The sequence below is a fragment of the Cupressus sempervirens genome, chromosome 6 (genome assembly GCF_028749045.1).
Source record: "Cupressus sempervirens isolate cs-2001-9-10 chromosome 6, ASM2874904v1, whole genome shotgun sequence".
Taxonomy (NCBI): domain Eukaryota; kingdom Viridiplantae; phylum Streptophyta; class Pinopsida; order Cupressales; family Cupressaceae; genus Cupressus; species Cupressus sempervirens.
This window is the reverse complement of record NC_143123.1, coordinates 63,201,803-63,220,088: the sequence shown is the minus strand read 5'-3', so window position 1 is coordinate 63,220,088 and position 18,286 is coordinate 63,201,803. Positions and strand designations below refer to the sequence as shown.

At 35.8% G+C, this 18,286-nt stretch overlaps 1 protein-coding gene across 2 annotated transcripts in view; it reads right to left on the bottom strand.

The window, feature by feature from the left end:
• Positions 1 to 18,286, bottom strand: part of LOC149551135 (MUS308 and mammalian DNA polymerase-like protein) — a 245,060-nt gene that overhangs the window by 16,001 nt on the left and 210,773 nt on the right. For both annotated transcript variants that reach the window (XM_089786704.1, XM_089786705.1), the window contains exons 18-20: positions 1,037 to 2,250; positions 416 to 613; positions 13 to 272 (exon numbers count right to left, since the gene is read on the bottom strand). In XM_089786704.1, coding sequence (XP_089642830.1) covers positions 13 to 272; positions 416 to 613; positions 1,037 to 2,250 — 1,672 coding nt within the window. The remainder of the gene's footprint in view (positions 1 to 12; positions 273 to 415; positions 614 to 1,036; positions 2,251 to 18,286) is intronic.

Below are 18,286 nucleotides of genomic sequence, written 5' to 3'. Positions count from 1 at the left end.
AAAAAATCATACCGTAGGAGATCCAGCACATGTTTATCTGTGCTAGGATGCTGTTTTCCTTTGTTGCAGCCTCCTGGAATGGGCAACTTTAAATGACTATATAGCACATTTGCAACATCTGCTGGCGTTGAAAGAGAAAAGGTTACACCAGCAAGCTTCTGAGCTTTGTCTTCAAGGTCCCTTAGTTTATGCTCTAGAACATGTTTTGCTTTCCAGCACACTTCCATGTCTATGCCTATACCCCAACATTCCATATCTGCGAGAACTTTGACCTGCAATTCATCTTAAATAAGTGTGATCAAACTATGACATTCTTAATGCTGTGATATTATAGACCAGTTGTACATGTAAATTTACATTAGTTATTTACAAAATTAAAATTAAAAATCTACTTAAACATTGTTTTCACCCTTACCAGAGGCATTTCAAGAGATCTAAGCACTTGATCAAAGCCCTCTGATACAATCAATTTCCAGAGGTTAGAATGTAATGCTTGAACCTGAGCAACACGTCTGCAGCAGCCATTATGTGCTACCCTTCCCATCTGATTTATCCACCTACCAGCTCTATTGGCTGAAGCAGCCACCTCTCCTGACAACCGTTTCTTCACTTCCTGCAAAAAGTAAAGAAATACTTTATATAAATATTAAAAATATATCAACATATTGGCAATGAAAATTCCTTTCTTGTAGCAAGCCTTGCAAATGCCAAAGAGAATGAACTAAATATTGTGCACAAGTAATGAGAGTGAAGAAAATTGCTGAACCAAGAGGAAGAACAAAATTATGTCCTAAACCCAGGATTCCATGCTTCTATTAGTAGTCCATTCCCCTGATGCAAGTACATAAATGCCTTCTTATGGACACTTGACAAACTGGTGAAAACTAGAAATTTCCAACTTTAACCTTACAATTTACATTTGAGGAAGAAATTACTATTTTTATTTGAGAAGAAAAAAGAAATACATATTTTTTTGACTCTAAGAAACAAATACATCATAAAGATTACTTAGTGAAACAAACACATCAAGATTCACCTGCTCCAGTGTTGGGTAGTCTGCACTCTCCTCATTGGGCCAAAGGAGCCATGCCACAAGACAAAGATCAATAGCATCTTCCACATCAACAGAAGGCAGAGGCACCAAGTGCTTTTCTGCCAACAGTTCATTGTTCTTGCATGATTCATCCTTACTCTGATTTATATTGCGCATGGAGATTCCAGGCCTTGTAAAGGCCTGAAATTGATTCTTTAAGTTCCATGTGATTTTCTTTACACCCTTCTTACACATTATTTTTGCTACCTTCTCCCATCTTTCTTTAGCTATGTCGTACTTTCCTTTTGGATAAGCATAATTTCCTTTTATGTCCATTGAATGCTTAGAAAAACTTACATAGTACACAGGAGAACCATCCCAACAAAGAGCCAAGCCATGCATTTCAAACATTAGCAATGAATCTTTGACACCACCATTACTAAAATGCAGATCAAAACAAAATTCATTAACAAGTTCCCACATGTTTAAAAAAGCCTCAAACCCACCATCTATATTATTTACATCTATTGGTCCATTATATGGAATAGGATTCACAGTTTCACATATTGACTTGTGCCCTTCCTGATTAGTTTCATGCTCAACACTAAAGCCAGCAAACATCAAAGCACCTTCACTGACAACATTTAATTCAATTTTGTCATTATTTCTTGAAACAGTATTAATTTCTTTCCCCAAGGCAATCCTATCTTCACTCCTTATCTGCAAAATTTCAGTGTCAGACACACCACCTGCAAATGGCTGGCCATATTTTCCATCAATGACATTGCTTGGATACAAATTTCTTTTGTCTACAGTATCTTGAAGTAATCCATCACTTCCAATCAAAGATGTAGTGTCTCTATCTTTTGTCCTCTCTTCAATAATTACATTCCCATCTTTATCAGCATATTTGGCAACAATTTGATTGTCTGTAGTCCATAGCTCAGATCTAGGATCTCTAAATGATTCACTATTCTCATCATACATTTTTTCAGGCAGGGCATCACAATTTTCCTGATTCAAGGAAACAACAGAAGAACTGGCAGGAATAGGTTGAAAAAGAGAGGGAGGAACATTCAGTCCAAGAGCTTTAAATGCAGTAAAAGCAGCCACTCGTGCTTCTTCCGCTTGATCCAGGACAATCTGTCTTGCACCATTCTTTATTTTCTTTGCAACTCCAAATTGAATTCTACGTTGCATGTCATCTCTTGAACCATCTGTAAGAACACAATGTCAGAAATCAGAAAATACTTAATCAGGCTACATATGATGCCACCTTTCAGAAAATAGCCAATCTAAACAAGATGATGAAAATCTTATTTGCAATGATCATCTAAAGTGTGGCCATCCCATCAAGGTCTTACCACCAAAACTGCTAAAACATGTTCCTGTTTAACATGTTCAAGTGGAATGGTGATAATTTTCTTTTACATCAGCTGCAAACTACTAAAATTTTATGAAGTATCTTGTCTGCGACATAATTTATCCTCATGCCTACTACTTTAAAAAAAAATCAGAGGTTCTTTTGGAAGGTATAGCATGATAAAAAATGAGTTTTATGCAATCTCAGAAATCAGAATGTTGACTTTATTGACAAAGAAAATCTTGAAGAACTATAAGAAAATATGCATTTACAAAAGATTAAATAGATACATTACAATTGTGAAACACTTTTAAAAATAAAACCCCTTAAAAATATAATACTGAGAACTAGCCACATTAATGCCGAGTTAACAGCTACAAATTTTTCAGTACCACTTATTTCACCAAAATTATCAATTTTTATTGGGATTGTGCATTTTTGTCCGAAAATGGTATTAGTGTAAAAAGGATTTGATGAGGACAAATGAACCTTAAAGTAGGTAGTTTATGTATGCATTAGTTTATGTGTATGCACGTGTGCATGCAAATGTAAAAAGAAATACTTAGATAACCCATTCAAACAAACTTCAGACTCTGGATGATAGTACTTTAAGATAGGGCTAAGAAGTTAGAAACAAAAGTGATGAAACCTAGCTGTCACAAAGCATGACTAAAAGTGAGAATGGCTGAACATCAAATTCTTCATGACTTGTTATGGACAAAAAAGGAAGAAGAATATAGAACATTCTAAGCACAGGTTATCCAAAGGAGGGATTCATTACGTACTAGCACTTTCTAAGACCTTGTTAAGGAGGACATCACCTATCAAGAGACTGGCCAAGGCCACTTTCAATAGAAGCTTCCCTTCTAGTGTTCCAAGTCTCTACATGAGGTCCTACCTGTTCAGTTGTTTTCCGGTTTCCAATTTGACACCTAAATGTGTAATCTCCTCATTGGATAAGATCATACCGGATTAGTGACAAATCCATTTAAAAATCATTGACCCATTTTTCAATAACCTTTGCAGCTCAGTCGCATTAAAATCGTGCAAAAATCCCTAAAAATGGCAAAAAAGACATGAAAAATCATTGGAATAACCTGTCAAACCTTAGAAAAACTCATGAAATTGTCGAGTCTCTTAGTAATAGGTTCAGTTCCAAAACAAAATCAAAGTTATTGTGAAATTGGCATGGAAATAATTTGTTATCTGGTTCCTTAGTTTTCTTTCCAACCTCTGGAAACCATAAAAAGAGGAGCCAAAGGAGCAATGGCACTCATCGACTAAATTTGAAAGGGCCTCGATCATCCTAAATTGCGGAGAAATATGTGCGTCAAAGCAGCCAATGAATGCTTCTGATGTGAACAAGTATAGATTTAATATTATACACTAATTTTAAAATTATAACTATTCTACACTATTATAGATGACACTTCGACATGGAAATAGTGAGCCCCTAGAGTTATTACTAAGATTATAAAGTAGTTACAAAATTTTAAAATTATCTCCCTGATTTAGAATCAATATGGACCCTTCATTTGTAATTGAGAGGTCTATATAAGGCTTGGCTTTCACGTTGTGAAGTCATTAGACGAGTGGATTGTTGAAGTAGCATTAGTAGGAGGACATTAGAGATTGTTGCCAAGAATATGTTGAAGACAATATGCAATTTTCATTGAAGATATGGTGGATCTTTGTATGTCACTTCTACATTTGTTATGGTTTCTACTTCTCAACAGTTTAGCTAAAAGTCATACCATGTGTAGTTTGTTGATTGTAAATTATAAAGCATGGTTTGTCTGAACCCACTTAAGCAATAGTTTGAATGTGGATGTTCATCTGGATTGCATTAGTTTCAGGTTTTTGGATGAATGTTTAACATATGAAAACCTTCCATACCCTTGCAGAGCAAAATTATGTTTAATGAATTTTAATACAAACATTATCCATTGTTATCATTGTCCTTAAGTCTGATGAACTGTAATGTCCAAACACTATACACTAATTTTAAAATTATAACTATTCTACACTAATATAGATGGCTTTTTGACACGGATAGAGTTAGCCACTAGAGTTATAACTAAAACATTGTAAAGTAATCTTAAAATTTTAATATTATGTCCTTGATTTAGAATCAATCTGGCCCCTTTATTTGTAATTGAGAGGTCTATAGAAGGCTTGGCCTTCGCATTTGTGCAGTCATTAGAAGAGTAGATCATAGAAGTAGTATTAGTAGTAGAAGGAGATTTGAGATTGCTGCAAACAATATTTTGATGATAATATACAATTTTAACTGAAGATATGGTGGATCTTTGAGTGTCTTTTCTACATTTGGCATGTTTCTACTTCACAAAAGTTTGGCTAAAATTTCATTGATTTTAATGGTTAAAACTAGGGATATGTGATGAATTCCTTGGTCTGTACCATTTATAGTTTGTTGATTAAATTCTAGTTCATAGTTACTCCAAACACACTTAAGTAATAGTCTGATTGTGGGTGTTCTTTTGGATTGCATCACTATTGGGTTTTGGAATGAACATTTGTATATGAAAAATCTTTCGATATTATTGGAGAGCTAAACTAGTATAATGAATTGTAATATCCAAACATTATCCATTGTTATCATTGTCCTTGGGTGTTAGAAGTAGTCTATATTCATAGACCTTTTGTCTTTTGTTTGAAGATAGAATTTATTTAGCATTCAAGTTTCAACTGATTTAAGGGAAAGTCTGAGAACAATAGTGCAAGTCCATTTGTGTGTTATCAGCTATATCACATCAATTCACTGTATTATATCCTAAGTCACAAGGTTCGAATTGAAATTCGAGTTCGTCGATCTTAACATTCGGAGAAATTCGGCAAGGGTAAAAATTCAACATTAAACTAACTTATATAAATTTATTTATTTTCAAATATAAGTAATATATCCAAAAAATCGTCCAAATAATTTGACATTGCTAAATAATTAAACTAAATAAATCAGTATTATATCAAAATAGAACAATATTATTATAAACAACGGTATTAGGTTAAATATCATAAAGTTCGGATGATGTTCAGAAAGGGTAAAAATTTACTGAAATTCGAACTTCATGGATGAAATTCGGCAAATCATGTGACTTAGATTATATCTACCACATAATTGCTAGGTTGCAATGTAAGCCTTGGGATTGGCTTGTTTGCTCACACATTGTCATATTGTTTAGGGTTTGAGGTTCCCTTATTCAAGAGAGGATATAATTCTTGGTATTCTATTCTAAGTTAACAAGTGTCACAAACCACACATCAACACTCTGCTCTCAAGTAGATTGAGTAATCAAAAGATGAAAGTTGGTGGGAGAATTAGGAATTTAAAACGTCACCCTTACTCATTTACATTGCCAAAGGTAAAAGAATTGAAGAATAACTTTTGTTTTTAAATCCTATCACAAGTTACTATCAAGGGATAGACATTTAAATGCTGACCTCTTCAAGCCAAAATCATATAGATACCTGAATAGTACATTATCCCCAAATAAAACAATGCATAATCCTAGAACACAATAACATAGAATCCATCCATAGCAATAAAGTAATAAAAAATGAAACCATTCTAAACAAGTTTTAAAACTTATACAGAACCATCCTATAGCATCATGAAAATGATGTGAAACAACTCATTAATATTTTCCAACACGGCTACAAGTCTAATTCCCATTTGAGACTTTGAAACTTTCCTATGACACTTCCAAAGAAGATATATAGCCAAAGCCTCAAACTGTCAAAAACCGTCAAAATTGGGAACCAAACTAAAAATGAATCCTGAAATGTCTTTGTGGTGATGTCAGATTGCCTGTAATCACAGAACCTCCTACACCACTACTTTTGCTAGATATTTTATTAGCAAGGTCATTTGCATTGCAAGTGTAGCTGCAAAGGGAAATTCAATGTAATAACCCCACCTAGCTATAACTTGACCAATTCCAATTTCCACTATATTTTCACCAATTCTTCCTCACAAATCAGATGTTTGGCATTATTGTCGAACACTTGGATAACAACCTTAATCTTCAAAGCATATGAATTCCAGATGGATAGATGCATACACTAGATATAATGTATAGATGGATGAATGCTGATATAAACATTTACTCTGATATATAATTCTGCCATACATTTTACTCTGAAATAAGTGGCTCACAACAATTTCTAAGTTTATTCATTTACATATGATGCAACAATTTATCAAACTTACAAATAAATGATGGAACATGTTAATCTCGGAGATGATGCCCAAGTTGAAGAACCATTCCCACTCAACACTAGCCAGAAATTGGAGAAACATAACCCCAAATATATATGCCCAGCAGCAGTAAGAATAGACACTCAAGTACAAGGGGAAATGACGTCTTATGATGCAGCAAACGCATGCCACAACAGAGATACCTAGCACCCTTGGTAACAACATATGAAGTGCCAAAAATGGGCAATATATGTGAAATGTTGCCAAACAATTTGCAGATTAAAACCACGCCCAGCAGCAGAGATGATTGATGTGGTTGAACAGATTTCTCAATCACCAAACTCTCAAAAATAATGAAGATCCAATACGCAGCAACACTAAATTGATTCTCCAACAGAAACCAAGGTCTTCCTAGCGACAGTATGAACAATAAGGAAGATATCTAGCTAATATCATGTCCACTATACTTCAGCAGTGGAATGAAAACACTTCTTAATTTTAAAAACCTTATAACTCAGCAAGGGCATCAAAATTCAAGACCTCAAAAAAAGCCACAAAGGCAACTAGAGCAAATAAATATCCAATGATGCTTTTCCCAACATATGGGCTTGTATTTATAAGCTCTAGATGCCCTTTTTGTTGCCAAAATGTAACTTCACTCAAGAAGCTTCACCACACAACATTAATTAGAAGCTTTCATTAGATTTTTTCACTTGACTTGGCTCTTTGCAATGATAACTCAACACTCAAGTGAAATTATAATGTTAAATTATCACTTTATAATAAGCCATTTAATAATTTAATAATAATTTGGCCACTAAAAATATAATAACTCCCAAAATACTCATCTTTTAAATATGTCGAGTCATACCTATTATTTCTACATATGACTGTTGATGCGAGTTTTGTATAACTTACATAACATATTAGTAATTGAATATCTAATACGGAATATCAAACATACAATTCCTCTCTTGAAAAGTTATTGCTCGTGGGATATGAGGATAACTCCAATGTTCCTTACTCTTGTGGATACTCGCTCAGTTTTATCAATGTGATTTGTTGGTAATCACGTAGGCAGCCTTACGCTATTCATTCAAGGATGACTTGGGTTTTTGGTGAGATGTTGATGATTTTGTATGAGTGCCAGGTGATGTTGATGGTGACAGTGATGGTGGAGGATGTAGTGCCAGATAATGTTGATTGCATGAGGAGGTAATAATGATTCTAATGACTTCTACCTTCCTATCTTTCTTAGAGCGAACTCCAACTACCAAACTACTCGCTATTCTCCTCCTACTCCTTCAACTAATCACTATTCTACTCCTCATATGAAAGGAAAAGTTAGCAAATGGACGGGATCGAATCTAATGAAAGCTAACCAGCGGCCCCACCTTCACGAATGCAATGATTCAAAGGAAAAATTAACTAATTTGCCACACAAGGCTTCCAAACAAGCTGCTAGAATGCTAGTGGTCTAGTATTGATCCCTATCAAACATTCACTAACATCACCATACAATTAGCCATCTACTTCTACTCTAACAACATGAAATGAAATCCTACTTTAATTTGAAAGATGCGAAGAACCATGCAATACACCAAAATGATCATGTATATCCACCATGCAAGTCACAACAATGAATAGAGAACAATTTTGATAGTATCCTGGCAACAATCCTCCAACATAACTCCCCTAACAAATGTTACTCTTAACTATTTGGAAATAGAAACCATGCAATAATACCAAAGGCTCTTAATCACCATGCAAGTCACAACAATGAGAAAGAAAGCAATTTTGGCATTATCTTATGCAACAATTTTCTCCGACCCTTTACAAATGAGAGCAAATGGCCTTATATAGGGGCCAAGAATACAACGGATGGTGGAGATCAAAATAAGATCAACAATCCAAATTGGATCTTAAAAACCCTAATTAGGGTTGCCACCCCATCAGCCAATGAGAAGCTACCACCTCATCAATGGACCAATGAAAAAAGTCTAAATGTGGCAACCAATGAGAAGGCACCAAAATGGTGGCCAATCAAAAATAGACACTTGTCCTATTCTAGAAGAAAGAGAAATTGCCATTGGGCTTATATCAAATGATCTTCTAATATAAATCTTCCCTTTTCTTTCATTTTCTTAGCTAAGACAATGAACTTAGCTAGCCTTTCATTAACTTCCTCTATAGGAGGGCAAGATGTGTGTTCTATCTTGAGTTCAACTAATCTCACCATACTGTTTGTTGCTTGTAGTATATTTTCATGATCCTTCTCATACATTTTCACAAATCCAATAAAAGCATTGAGAGAGAAAAGGGTGCCCAAATGCTTCTTCTTGATAGCGACCTTTCCTAAGTCACTCAACCTCAATCCAAAATCTGTCTCATTGATATTATTTTCTCTAATATCCTCAAAATCAAGTGCCATCCCAACGTCGCTCATCATGGTTGATATGGAAGTATCGACGCTTGGGCTGCGATGTACCACCGCCCTCTATATCCTCTTTGCCCAGGGGATTGTCCTTCCTTTAGTCTGTCCTTCATTCGATTCATGTCCACTATACCAATATTGGTATCGGTTATTCACTTCATTTCTGAGAAGAAAGGTGTTTTGGGCATCATATCCTCTTTGTCCTTAAACTAGAACGAAAGAAGAATGTCAACTTAAAGACCCCTTTCAACTCTAAATGATTAAAATTCACCTTAACCAATAACCAGACAGTGACTTTTCGGAATTTAGGATCAGATCTCAAGAACTTCAAATCCACTTGCAAATCAGATATTTATCATGTGATTCACCTTCAGATAAAATTGCCCAACCTAGGGCAAAAATCACAGCTCCTTGCAAAAAATAAGAATTTGCAAAAAATTGCCAACACCATAAAAAATCTGCCTTTCAACCAAAAATCGCCCAAGACAAGGGCCAAATCTGCCTTCAAGAAAAATCGCCAATGGAATGGAAATCTGCCCTCAAATAAAAATCACCCAAAAGCAAAGAGGAGAAGATGAGAAGTAAGAAAAGAAGAGGAAGGAGTTTCCTCTATAGCCAACTCCACTAACCCTCCCTAGCCGGCCAACTTAGACCCTAGGAGAAAGAAAAACAAATAATTAATGCAAAATTATGGCCCACAATTAAATACTTAACCAAAATTAATTTTACCATGATGAAAATTAATTTTTTAAATTGCCATTTGGACCGAAATTGCAAAAAGAAAATAAATATTGCCTTAGATGTGTTAAATATTTCCATTTAATGAAGATTTAGTAATTAATACGTCATTAAAATTGGATTTTGGCTAGCCAAAAGGAATTTTTCAATATTAAATTACTAATTTCATTAAAGACAAAAAAGTTTTCAAGGCAATTTAATCCATTTAAAGCCAAATTTTGCAATTTAATATCCAAATCGGTTTTGCTAAGCAATTTTAATTTTTTAACACAAATAAAATTATTTCTCTTAGAGCCTAAAAATCGATTTCGCAATCTGATTTGATCATCACAAAATTAATCTCTCTTCACCAAAGTTTAAAGATTTTCCAAAAGACCAGATTTAACAAAATTTTCATTTTTTGAAAATTATCCAAATTTACACAATTATATCCAATTTTTTAAAAGAAAACGTCTTAGTACAAAATTTACAATTTTATCCTGCCAAGTTGGAATTAACTTTGAAATTTGCTCAGCCTAAGGATAAAATTGGTGGCTCAAAAAAAAAAAAAAAAACCGGGTGAAAAGTCTCTCCCACTGGCTTGAAGGTGTCCAAGGCTCTAAATTTTCAAAACTCAAAAAAACTTTTGGACAACTTTAAAAACTATTGCCGAGGCAATCAAAAATGGGAGTCCCCAAAAAAATTTTGGGGCGATCGTGTGAAAACCTAACAATAGTGACCAAATGCACTTTCCAAAAATAAAAAGGTTCCATCTAAATCAACAACCCACTTACCATAAATAGTAAGTACAAAAAATTAAGCCCAAACGAAGTCCAATCTACGCCAAACGAAGACCAAGCTTTAGCTTACTGAATTGTGGAGAAAATAAGACCCTCCTAAGCCAAGCCACTGCCTCAGAAGACCCTCTATCTACAATAATTAGTCTACGAGGATCACAATAATAGGCTAATCCCTAAAACTTTAATGCTGGCAGAAATGGGGACATTACATTCAACTAGTTCATTTTAGCTTCAAACCTCAAACAAATAATGTTTTATTGAACCTCTGCAATATCGAATCAGTTGAAAATGTCTTCACGGGGAAATGAAGACCCCATAGCATTAGTAGTTGAATTCTTAACTATTTATTGTTTGAAAAATATTTGTCATGAACATCACACATTTTGAAATTTCTTTTTCTTCTGGAGTTGTCCCCACATTCCCATACAGATTTTTATTTCTAAGAGTAACAGTTCCACTGTTTTGTTTTCTGTACTGGTTTCGTCTTGAGTTACGCAGCTGCAACTCCTATTTGTATTCATTAATTCACCACAAATAATCAGTATTTCTCTTATAATTATTCTTATGTTTACAGTGTAATCAGGAGATGCTGCGTCCCCACACACCGCCTTCCAAGATGCATCTCGGAGATGGAGATGTGCCTTCAAGAGCTCTCACATATCCAGAGACTTCAAACTTGGGTGGAGACTTTGTGTCAAAGTCTCCCAACATCTCCGAGTATCCCATCATGAATTATTGATGTCTCCTGACTTTCCAAAAGAAAAAGCAAATTAAAAACAAAATATTTCTTTTACCATCATTTATGTGGTTTGAAGGTCTGATAACTTTGTGTTTGCAAGCCCGGGCCCTAAACGAAGACTGTGACTAAGGTGTTTGGAAGCAAGGCAGGTTTGAATTATTTTAATTTTCAACTTTTTCCCTATTACCTGCATTTGGCTACAATTGTGTTTAGCTTCCGTTTTTTTGTTTTTCATTGGCTTCCACACTATTTCTTGCTCTATTTTAATTTTTACAGCTTACATTTTTATAATTTCTCCACATTTTGCATCATGTTTGCTAGCAGATCTGCATAGCAGACATGTCTGCAAAATGTGCGAATGTTAATTCATGAGAAAAAATGAATGGACATTGATTCATTGAACAATGAAATATATTGTTTAAATTTTTTTTTGAAAACATTTTGCTAATAGACCTAAACTAGTTAGTAAATTTGGCAATATTTTTTATTTTTCATGTAGAATGTAAACTGGGGAAACATACCTGTTGTGCAAGTATTGTAATTGTATTCACAGGAATAAACGTACAAGTAGAACAACCACTATCAAATGTAAACTTCATCCAAAGGAATGGCAAGGTACCTACATGAGGATGAAGGCTCATTTCCTTCACATACCTAGAAAAGGTGTTGACCCTTGTGAAAATGACATAGGACATCTTGAGGCTGTGAGGGATCGAAAAAGGGCTGATGGGAAAGTGTATCATAATGTTAGCTCCTGACATGCTTCAACAATAGGGGCAACTACTGCAACTCATTCTCAAAAAGAGAAACAACAAAGACAAATGCATTTTCTAGCAGAGATGTAGCAGCACAACTTTCACAGTCGCACAAGAGAACACACATTAGCAGTTCAAACTCCATTGAAAGACTTTTTAATATGCAAGATCAAAAAGTAATGAATGCAGCGATTGCAAGTTATTTTTATGTAAATGAAATACTATTTAATATTTCTCATTCACCATTCTTTGGAGAGATGGTCCAAGCCGTCAATAAAAGCTCCGCACTACTCTAATCGATAAAAAAAATTCAATTACATAAACAAAAAACGTAAAATTGAAAAGAGTGTGGGATATAGAAGCTTGCAGTACTGTAATGGATGGGTGGATAAATACTAGTTTGCATCCCATACTCAATGTTGCATGTCGCATTTTTTGGATATTAGAATTTTTTTAAAAACCAACTACATAAAATATTATTAGTGACATTATTGCAGCTAATGCAAACTACTAAATTTCATATTTAATAATAAAAGAGGGTTAAAAGCTGACATAAGGCGAAGAAGAAGAAGAAACAAAGCAATGAGAATTTGAAGAGTCACTAGGTTGTGGGTAAATGGGGAAAGAGGAGCTCATTTCAGCATGTTTGGTTTATGCTTAGATTATGATTTGATTTCTGATTTCTCTTGGAGAAACTTGGGGAGCTTCTAGCTTTTGTTTCTGAAACTTGAGGATGGAAACCTTTGGACTTTCCTGGTGGATTAGATGGAAACCCAGCTCATCTTTGAGGTGCATTCATAATGGAGTTTAACTTGAGTTTCAGGTTCTTTATGGATGTCCAATATTGCTGTAATTTATATAACTCAGATTGCATTATTGTGATTGAATTGCTGGAAAATTGAATGCAATATTTTATTTGAAACTTCATGTTTGTTGGAGATTTAAATTCAATATTTTTTAGTTGAATATTCGTACAATTGTTGAATGAATTCAAAAGAAATGTCATGTCCCCTCCTTAGTTTGACTATCAAAGTCATGGGAGTTAGCCTATCATGGGAGTCTCATAGGCTAGCAGTGTTGGATAGAGATTCACACAAGGGATTCAATGGCCGAGCATGGCATCTCAGACAACTTTGGGCCAGTTTGGTGCAGTTCCTTGCTTTTAAGAGGTTTCCCTAAAATTTAGGAGGATGTGGCAGTTTCCAGATATGAGGTTTCTTGGGACCAATTCCGGGTTTCAATTTCAGGATGACAAGATGAGTTTCCTATTTTTTAGGAGTATCCCTAGATTTTAAGGAAGGGACTGCCAGTTGACCCAATTTATCTAGCATCAATCATAGACAGGTGAGAGGGTCAGATTCATGATTGGTTGGTTATTTTGGGCTATTATAGGCTATATGGGAAATATTTTAATATATTTTAAAATTTCCTAAGTTAGTGATTAAATAAATTAAAATAAGGCTATTTATTAGTCATTTTGATGTAATAAAGGGATATTTGCTTCATTTGGTCAAGTATGCCCATGTGTTATAGCTTGTTGGAAAGGTCTCAAATTATTATACACAATTTTCACTATTCGGAGACTTTTTGGTGCCTTGAGCTGTGAAATTTTAATAAAGTAATTTTTTCCCTTAGTTGCCGGTTACTGCTACTTAGGCCTAGGTCCTGGTCCTAGTACTGTTTTGGTACTAGTTCTTCTGGGGTATCCCATGGGTTCTTTGTGGGTCCTTCATAAAAGGACACACAACGAACATGGTCACCCAGGAAGTACCCCAAGGCAGTAGGTCAGTTTATGTATGTATTTATGATTTGTTCATCAACATGCTTTTTGTATCAGCTTTAGATAGTGTCTTGCAACAGCTTGCTAATATTATTCAAGTTAAAATTGGTCAATGTAATGTCCTTAGCTTATGACAGCAGTGAACAGCAACCTACTTTGATTCATTTGAAGGTTAGGGATTGAATTTTTTTTTATTTGACGATCTGAGTATGTTATTGTCGATAGATTTGTATAAACCAGCCAATAGTTATGTTTGTTGATCATGTTCGGATTGATGTCATTTTGTAATGCATGTAATCTGAAACTATATTAGTAATACAATTATTTATTTATAATTTTATTGGCCAATATGGATTTATGAGTATCACTCTTCTTTTGGTTATTGTAACTTTGATGTTCAACATAAATACATACATTTATGGACAAACCCAAATCAGCAAAAGGGGAAAAAAATGTCGTACCCACATACCTGAACCCTGTATCCATACCCGAACCAGAACCCAAATCGGCAACTTAGGCTTTTCCTATAGCATGCATGCCTTTATTTGGGAAAATGTTATTTTATTATTTTTTATTTGAAAGTGCAAGGTGTGAATTTCATTTAGGATTTGATTTGCACTTGGGAGGTGTTATAAGGAGATGAAGATCTAATTGTTGATCATCTTTTGGCATTTGAAACTTATGAATTGTGAGATTGCTCTGGAAGGGCGATTTTGTGGCTTGGGATGAAAACCTCAAGTCTGGACTGTTGGGATGCAAACCTCAACAAGTCTTGGTGATTGGAGTTGTATTGTATATGGGCAATGATCTCTTTGAAGTTAATATATCAAGTTGTTGGTTGGTTCGAGTATGTACTATTTCAGAATTCAGTAATGATAAAATTTGCAGCATGTGTTCACATTTCTTAAATGCTGTTTATTTCCTATTTGTTATGCAATTATTTTATTTCCAAAAAAAAAAACCCTAAAACTGATAAAAAAACAAGGAAAAGAAAAAAGAAATCAGAATTCAGCTAAGGTCATTCAGTGGTAACAAACACTAGTCAAAGATTCAAATTTTCAAACAAACGGTAATTTCTACAATCACTGGAATTAGGAATCTTTCAATGGTATTAGAGCTTACATCCTACCACCCTGTAGGGTTTGTGAAAAATTGTCACAACAAGATTTCAAGAAAAGTTTTGATAATTCATTTCGGCATCTAGGTACTGGCTAAAAAGTTCTGATAATTCATTTTGGCATCTAAGTGTTGGCTAGAAAGTTTTGTTAATTCATTTTGGCATCTGAGTACTGGATCAAAAGTTTTGATAATTCATATTAGCATCTGGGTAGTCACTAGTAGGCAGATTGACTATGTATTATATACATCCGGGGAGAGCAAATTTATATAGGCATAAGACTTGTCGAAGAGCTCATAATGGTTTGGAAATTGGTACACAACAAGAACCCACTATGGCAGATGAACAAAGAGGTGTCAAACAAAACTAGAAGGAGGAGGAAGAGAGGGAGATGCTGAGAACTCTCATCACTACATAGCCTAGGATAGTTCAGACCTTGGAAAGGTTACAGGATACCTTGGAACAGATGGAGTTGGATAGACATAGAGGTAGGCATGAGAGACAGGGGCAAAGCAAATCAATTTCAATCGCAAGAAGTCAGCATAGTCATAGATCCCACGCATTAGTTGGGAGCTCCCTTCATTCCATCATGCAAGCACACCATCGCACACCAATTAGGGATAGACCCCTACTTCCGCGGTTTGTACCGAGTGAGCAGTTGACACAAGTAGAGCCAACCGAGGTGGGATTCCAAGAGTCAATTATGGCAACCACGGATGATTGGAGAGCCCTACCTCTAGAGGTTAGGGACGCTTTTGCTCATCCCTAGTATTGTGCACAGTGAAGAGACGTTGTCAAGTTTAGAGGAGACAAGGGCCATAGGCCACAACAGAACAATGACCTCAGTAGAGAAACTAGGAAGATCACATTGGCTACATATAATGGTACTAGTGGTACAAGTGCACAAGCTTGGGTGCACAAGTTGGACATATATCTATCTTTGAGGCCCATGCCTAAGCGTGATGCTATTCAGTTTGCAGTCTTACAATTAGACGGGGTTGCTTATGCTTTGGTGGCACCATGGATTAGTCACCCAGGATCATGCCTTGGTTCACTCCTATGCAGAGTTCACAAAATGCCTCATTACTAGGTTTGATCAAAAAGATGCAAAGCTTTGCTATAGGGAGTTGACACTTCTTAGACAAACAGGACACATGGAGGATTACATGAAGATAAGAAGCCATTCAAGGACTCTCAACCTACACAGAAGGTCAACACCCCTCAGGGTAGAGATGGACCACCATTCAAACCTCCTAGGTTGGACCAGGAGACTAGGAATGAGCTGAGAAGGAGAAAACTATGTTTCTCTTGTAAGGAGTTATGGGAGCTCGGTCACTATTGTCTTGGTAAAAGCAAGGTTCATTTGATTGAGGTAACATCTGAGATGGGGGAGGAGGAGATACCTGACACTAATACTGAGGATAGTCCAGAGAGGTTTGAGCAAGAGCACCACCAATTGGAGTTAGACACTCTTGAGCCTTTGGCCTCCGCCAAGGTCACTATGGCTACTCTCTTCAATTATCCCAAGTTTCATCCCTTTTGATTGAAATGTACGCTCTAAGGCCAGCATGTTATGAGCTTGGTAGACATAGGTGCCACGTACAATTTTATTGATCAAAAGTTAGTTGATAAATGTGGGTTATAATATGTGGAGTTTGTTGGGTTTCGAGTGAAGGTTGCAAATGGTGCAGTATTGGGTTATACTAGGGGGATTTTTCAGCTTAGCATTCAAATGGGGGATTACACTTTGACAGATGATTTCTATGTGCAACCATTAGAGGATTATGACGTGGTTTTGGGTATGCAGTCATTACAAGTTATTGGCCGATAGATTATTGACCATCATAATATGCAGTTAGAATTTATTTCTGGAGGGAAGAATATAGTTTTGAGAGCAGCTTCAAATGTTGGACCTATGGAGGTATCTTCTCGTCGGAAGGAATCTATTATTAGACATGATGATGTGATTTAGGCCACACAATGTTATGTGAAGCCCAAAACTCCCACACGTCTGGATGGTAGGGCATTCCATGTTGATATACAGTCAGTGACGGACTGCTATGGTAGAGTTTTTGGTGATCTACCCCCTAGCATTCCTCTAGATAGAGGTTTTGAGCATGTGATAGAGTTGGAGGATGGTGCTAAGCCAATGATTACTACTCCATATCACCATCCTAGAGCATACAAGGATGAGATTGAGAAGACCATTCATGAGTTGTTGGACATGTGGTTCATTTGCCCTAGCTCTAGTCCTTTTGCTTCTTATGTTGTGTTGGTTAAGAACAAGGATGGGACTTTACGGATGTGCATAGATTATAGAACCTTGAACAAGAAGACAATCAAAAATAGATATCCCATTCCACGCATTGATGAGTTGTTGCATGAACTTCATGAAGCTATCTACTTCTCCAAGATTGATCTTTGATCAGGCTATCATCAAATTCGTCTACAGTATGAGGACGTACACAACACTATCTTTGGTTGTTACTATGGGCACTATGAGTTCTTGGTGATGCCTTTTGGCCTCACAAATGCACTTGCCATTTTCCAATCCTGTATGAACCACATCTTCAACAAACAATTGAGGAAATCGGTCCTAGTGTTTTTTGATAATATACTAATCTACAGTCATACATGGGAGGATCATCTCAGGTACATAGAGGTACTTAGCATCATGGAGAGTCAGTCTCTATTTGCTAAGTTGTCCAAATGCAAATTTGGACTTATGGAGATCTTATATTTGGCCATGTAAACAGTGTTGATGGGGTGAAAGTGCATGAAGAGAAAATTCAGGCCATTCAAGACTAGCCCTATCCCAGGAACATTACAAAATTACAAGGATTCCTTGGTTTATGTTCTTATTACAGGAGGTTTGTGAGGGGATTCTCTCAATTAGCAACACCTTTGATAGATCTCACGAGAAAAGGAGCATTCAGATGGACAGAGCAGGCACAAGGAGTCTTTGATGGGCTCGAGGAGGTTATGAGCACTTGTGCAGTGTTGGCACTTCCTCATTTATCGCAGCCTTTTGTACTCGAGTGTGATGCTTCAGGTGAGGGCAATGGAGCAGTCCTGATGCAAAACATACATCCAATTGCCTATGAGAGTAGGAAGCTACGTGACAAAGAGGGATTGTATTCTACATATGATAAGGAAATGTTGGCTATTATGTATGCATTAGCCAAAATCAGACAGTACCTTGTTAGCAACAAATTTGTGGTAAGGATGGACCACAATTGTCTGAAATATATCCTTGATCAAAAGGAGTTCAATGATCGTGAACAAAAATGGGTAAGCAAGGTCCAAGCTTATGATTTTGACATAGAATT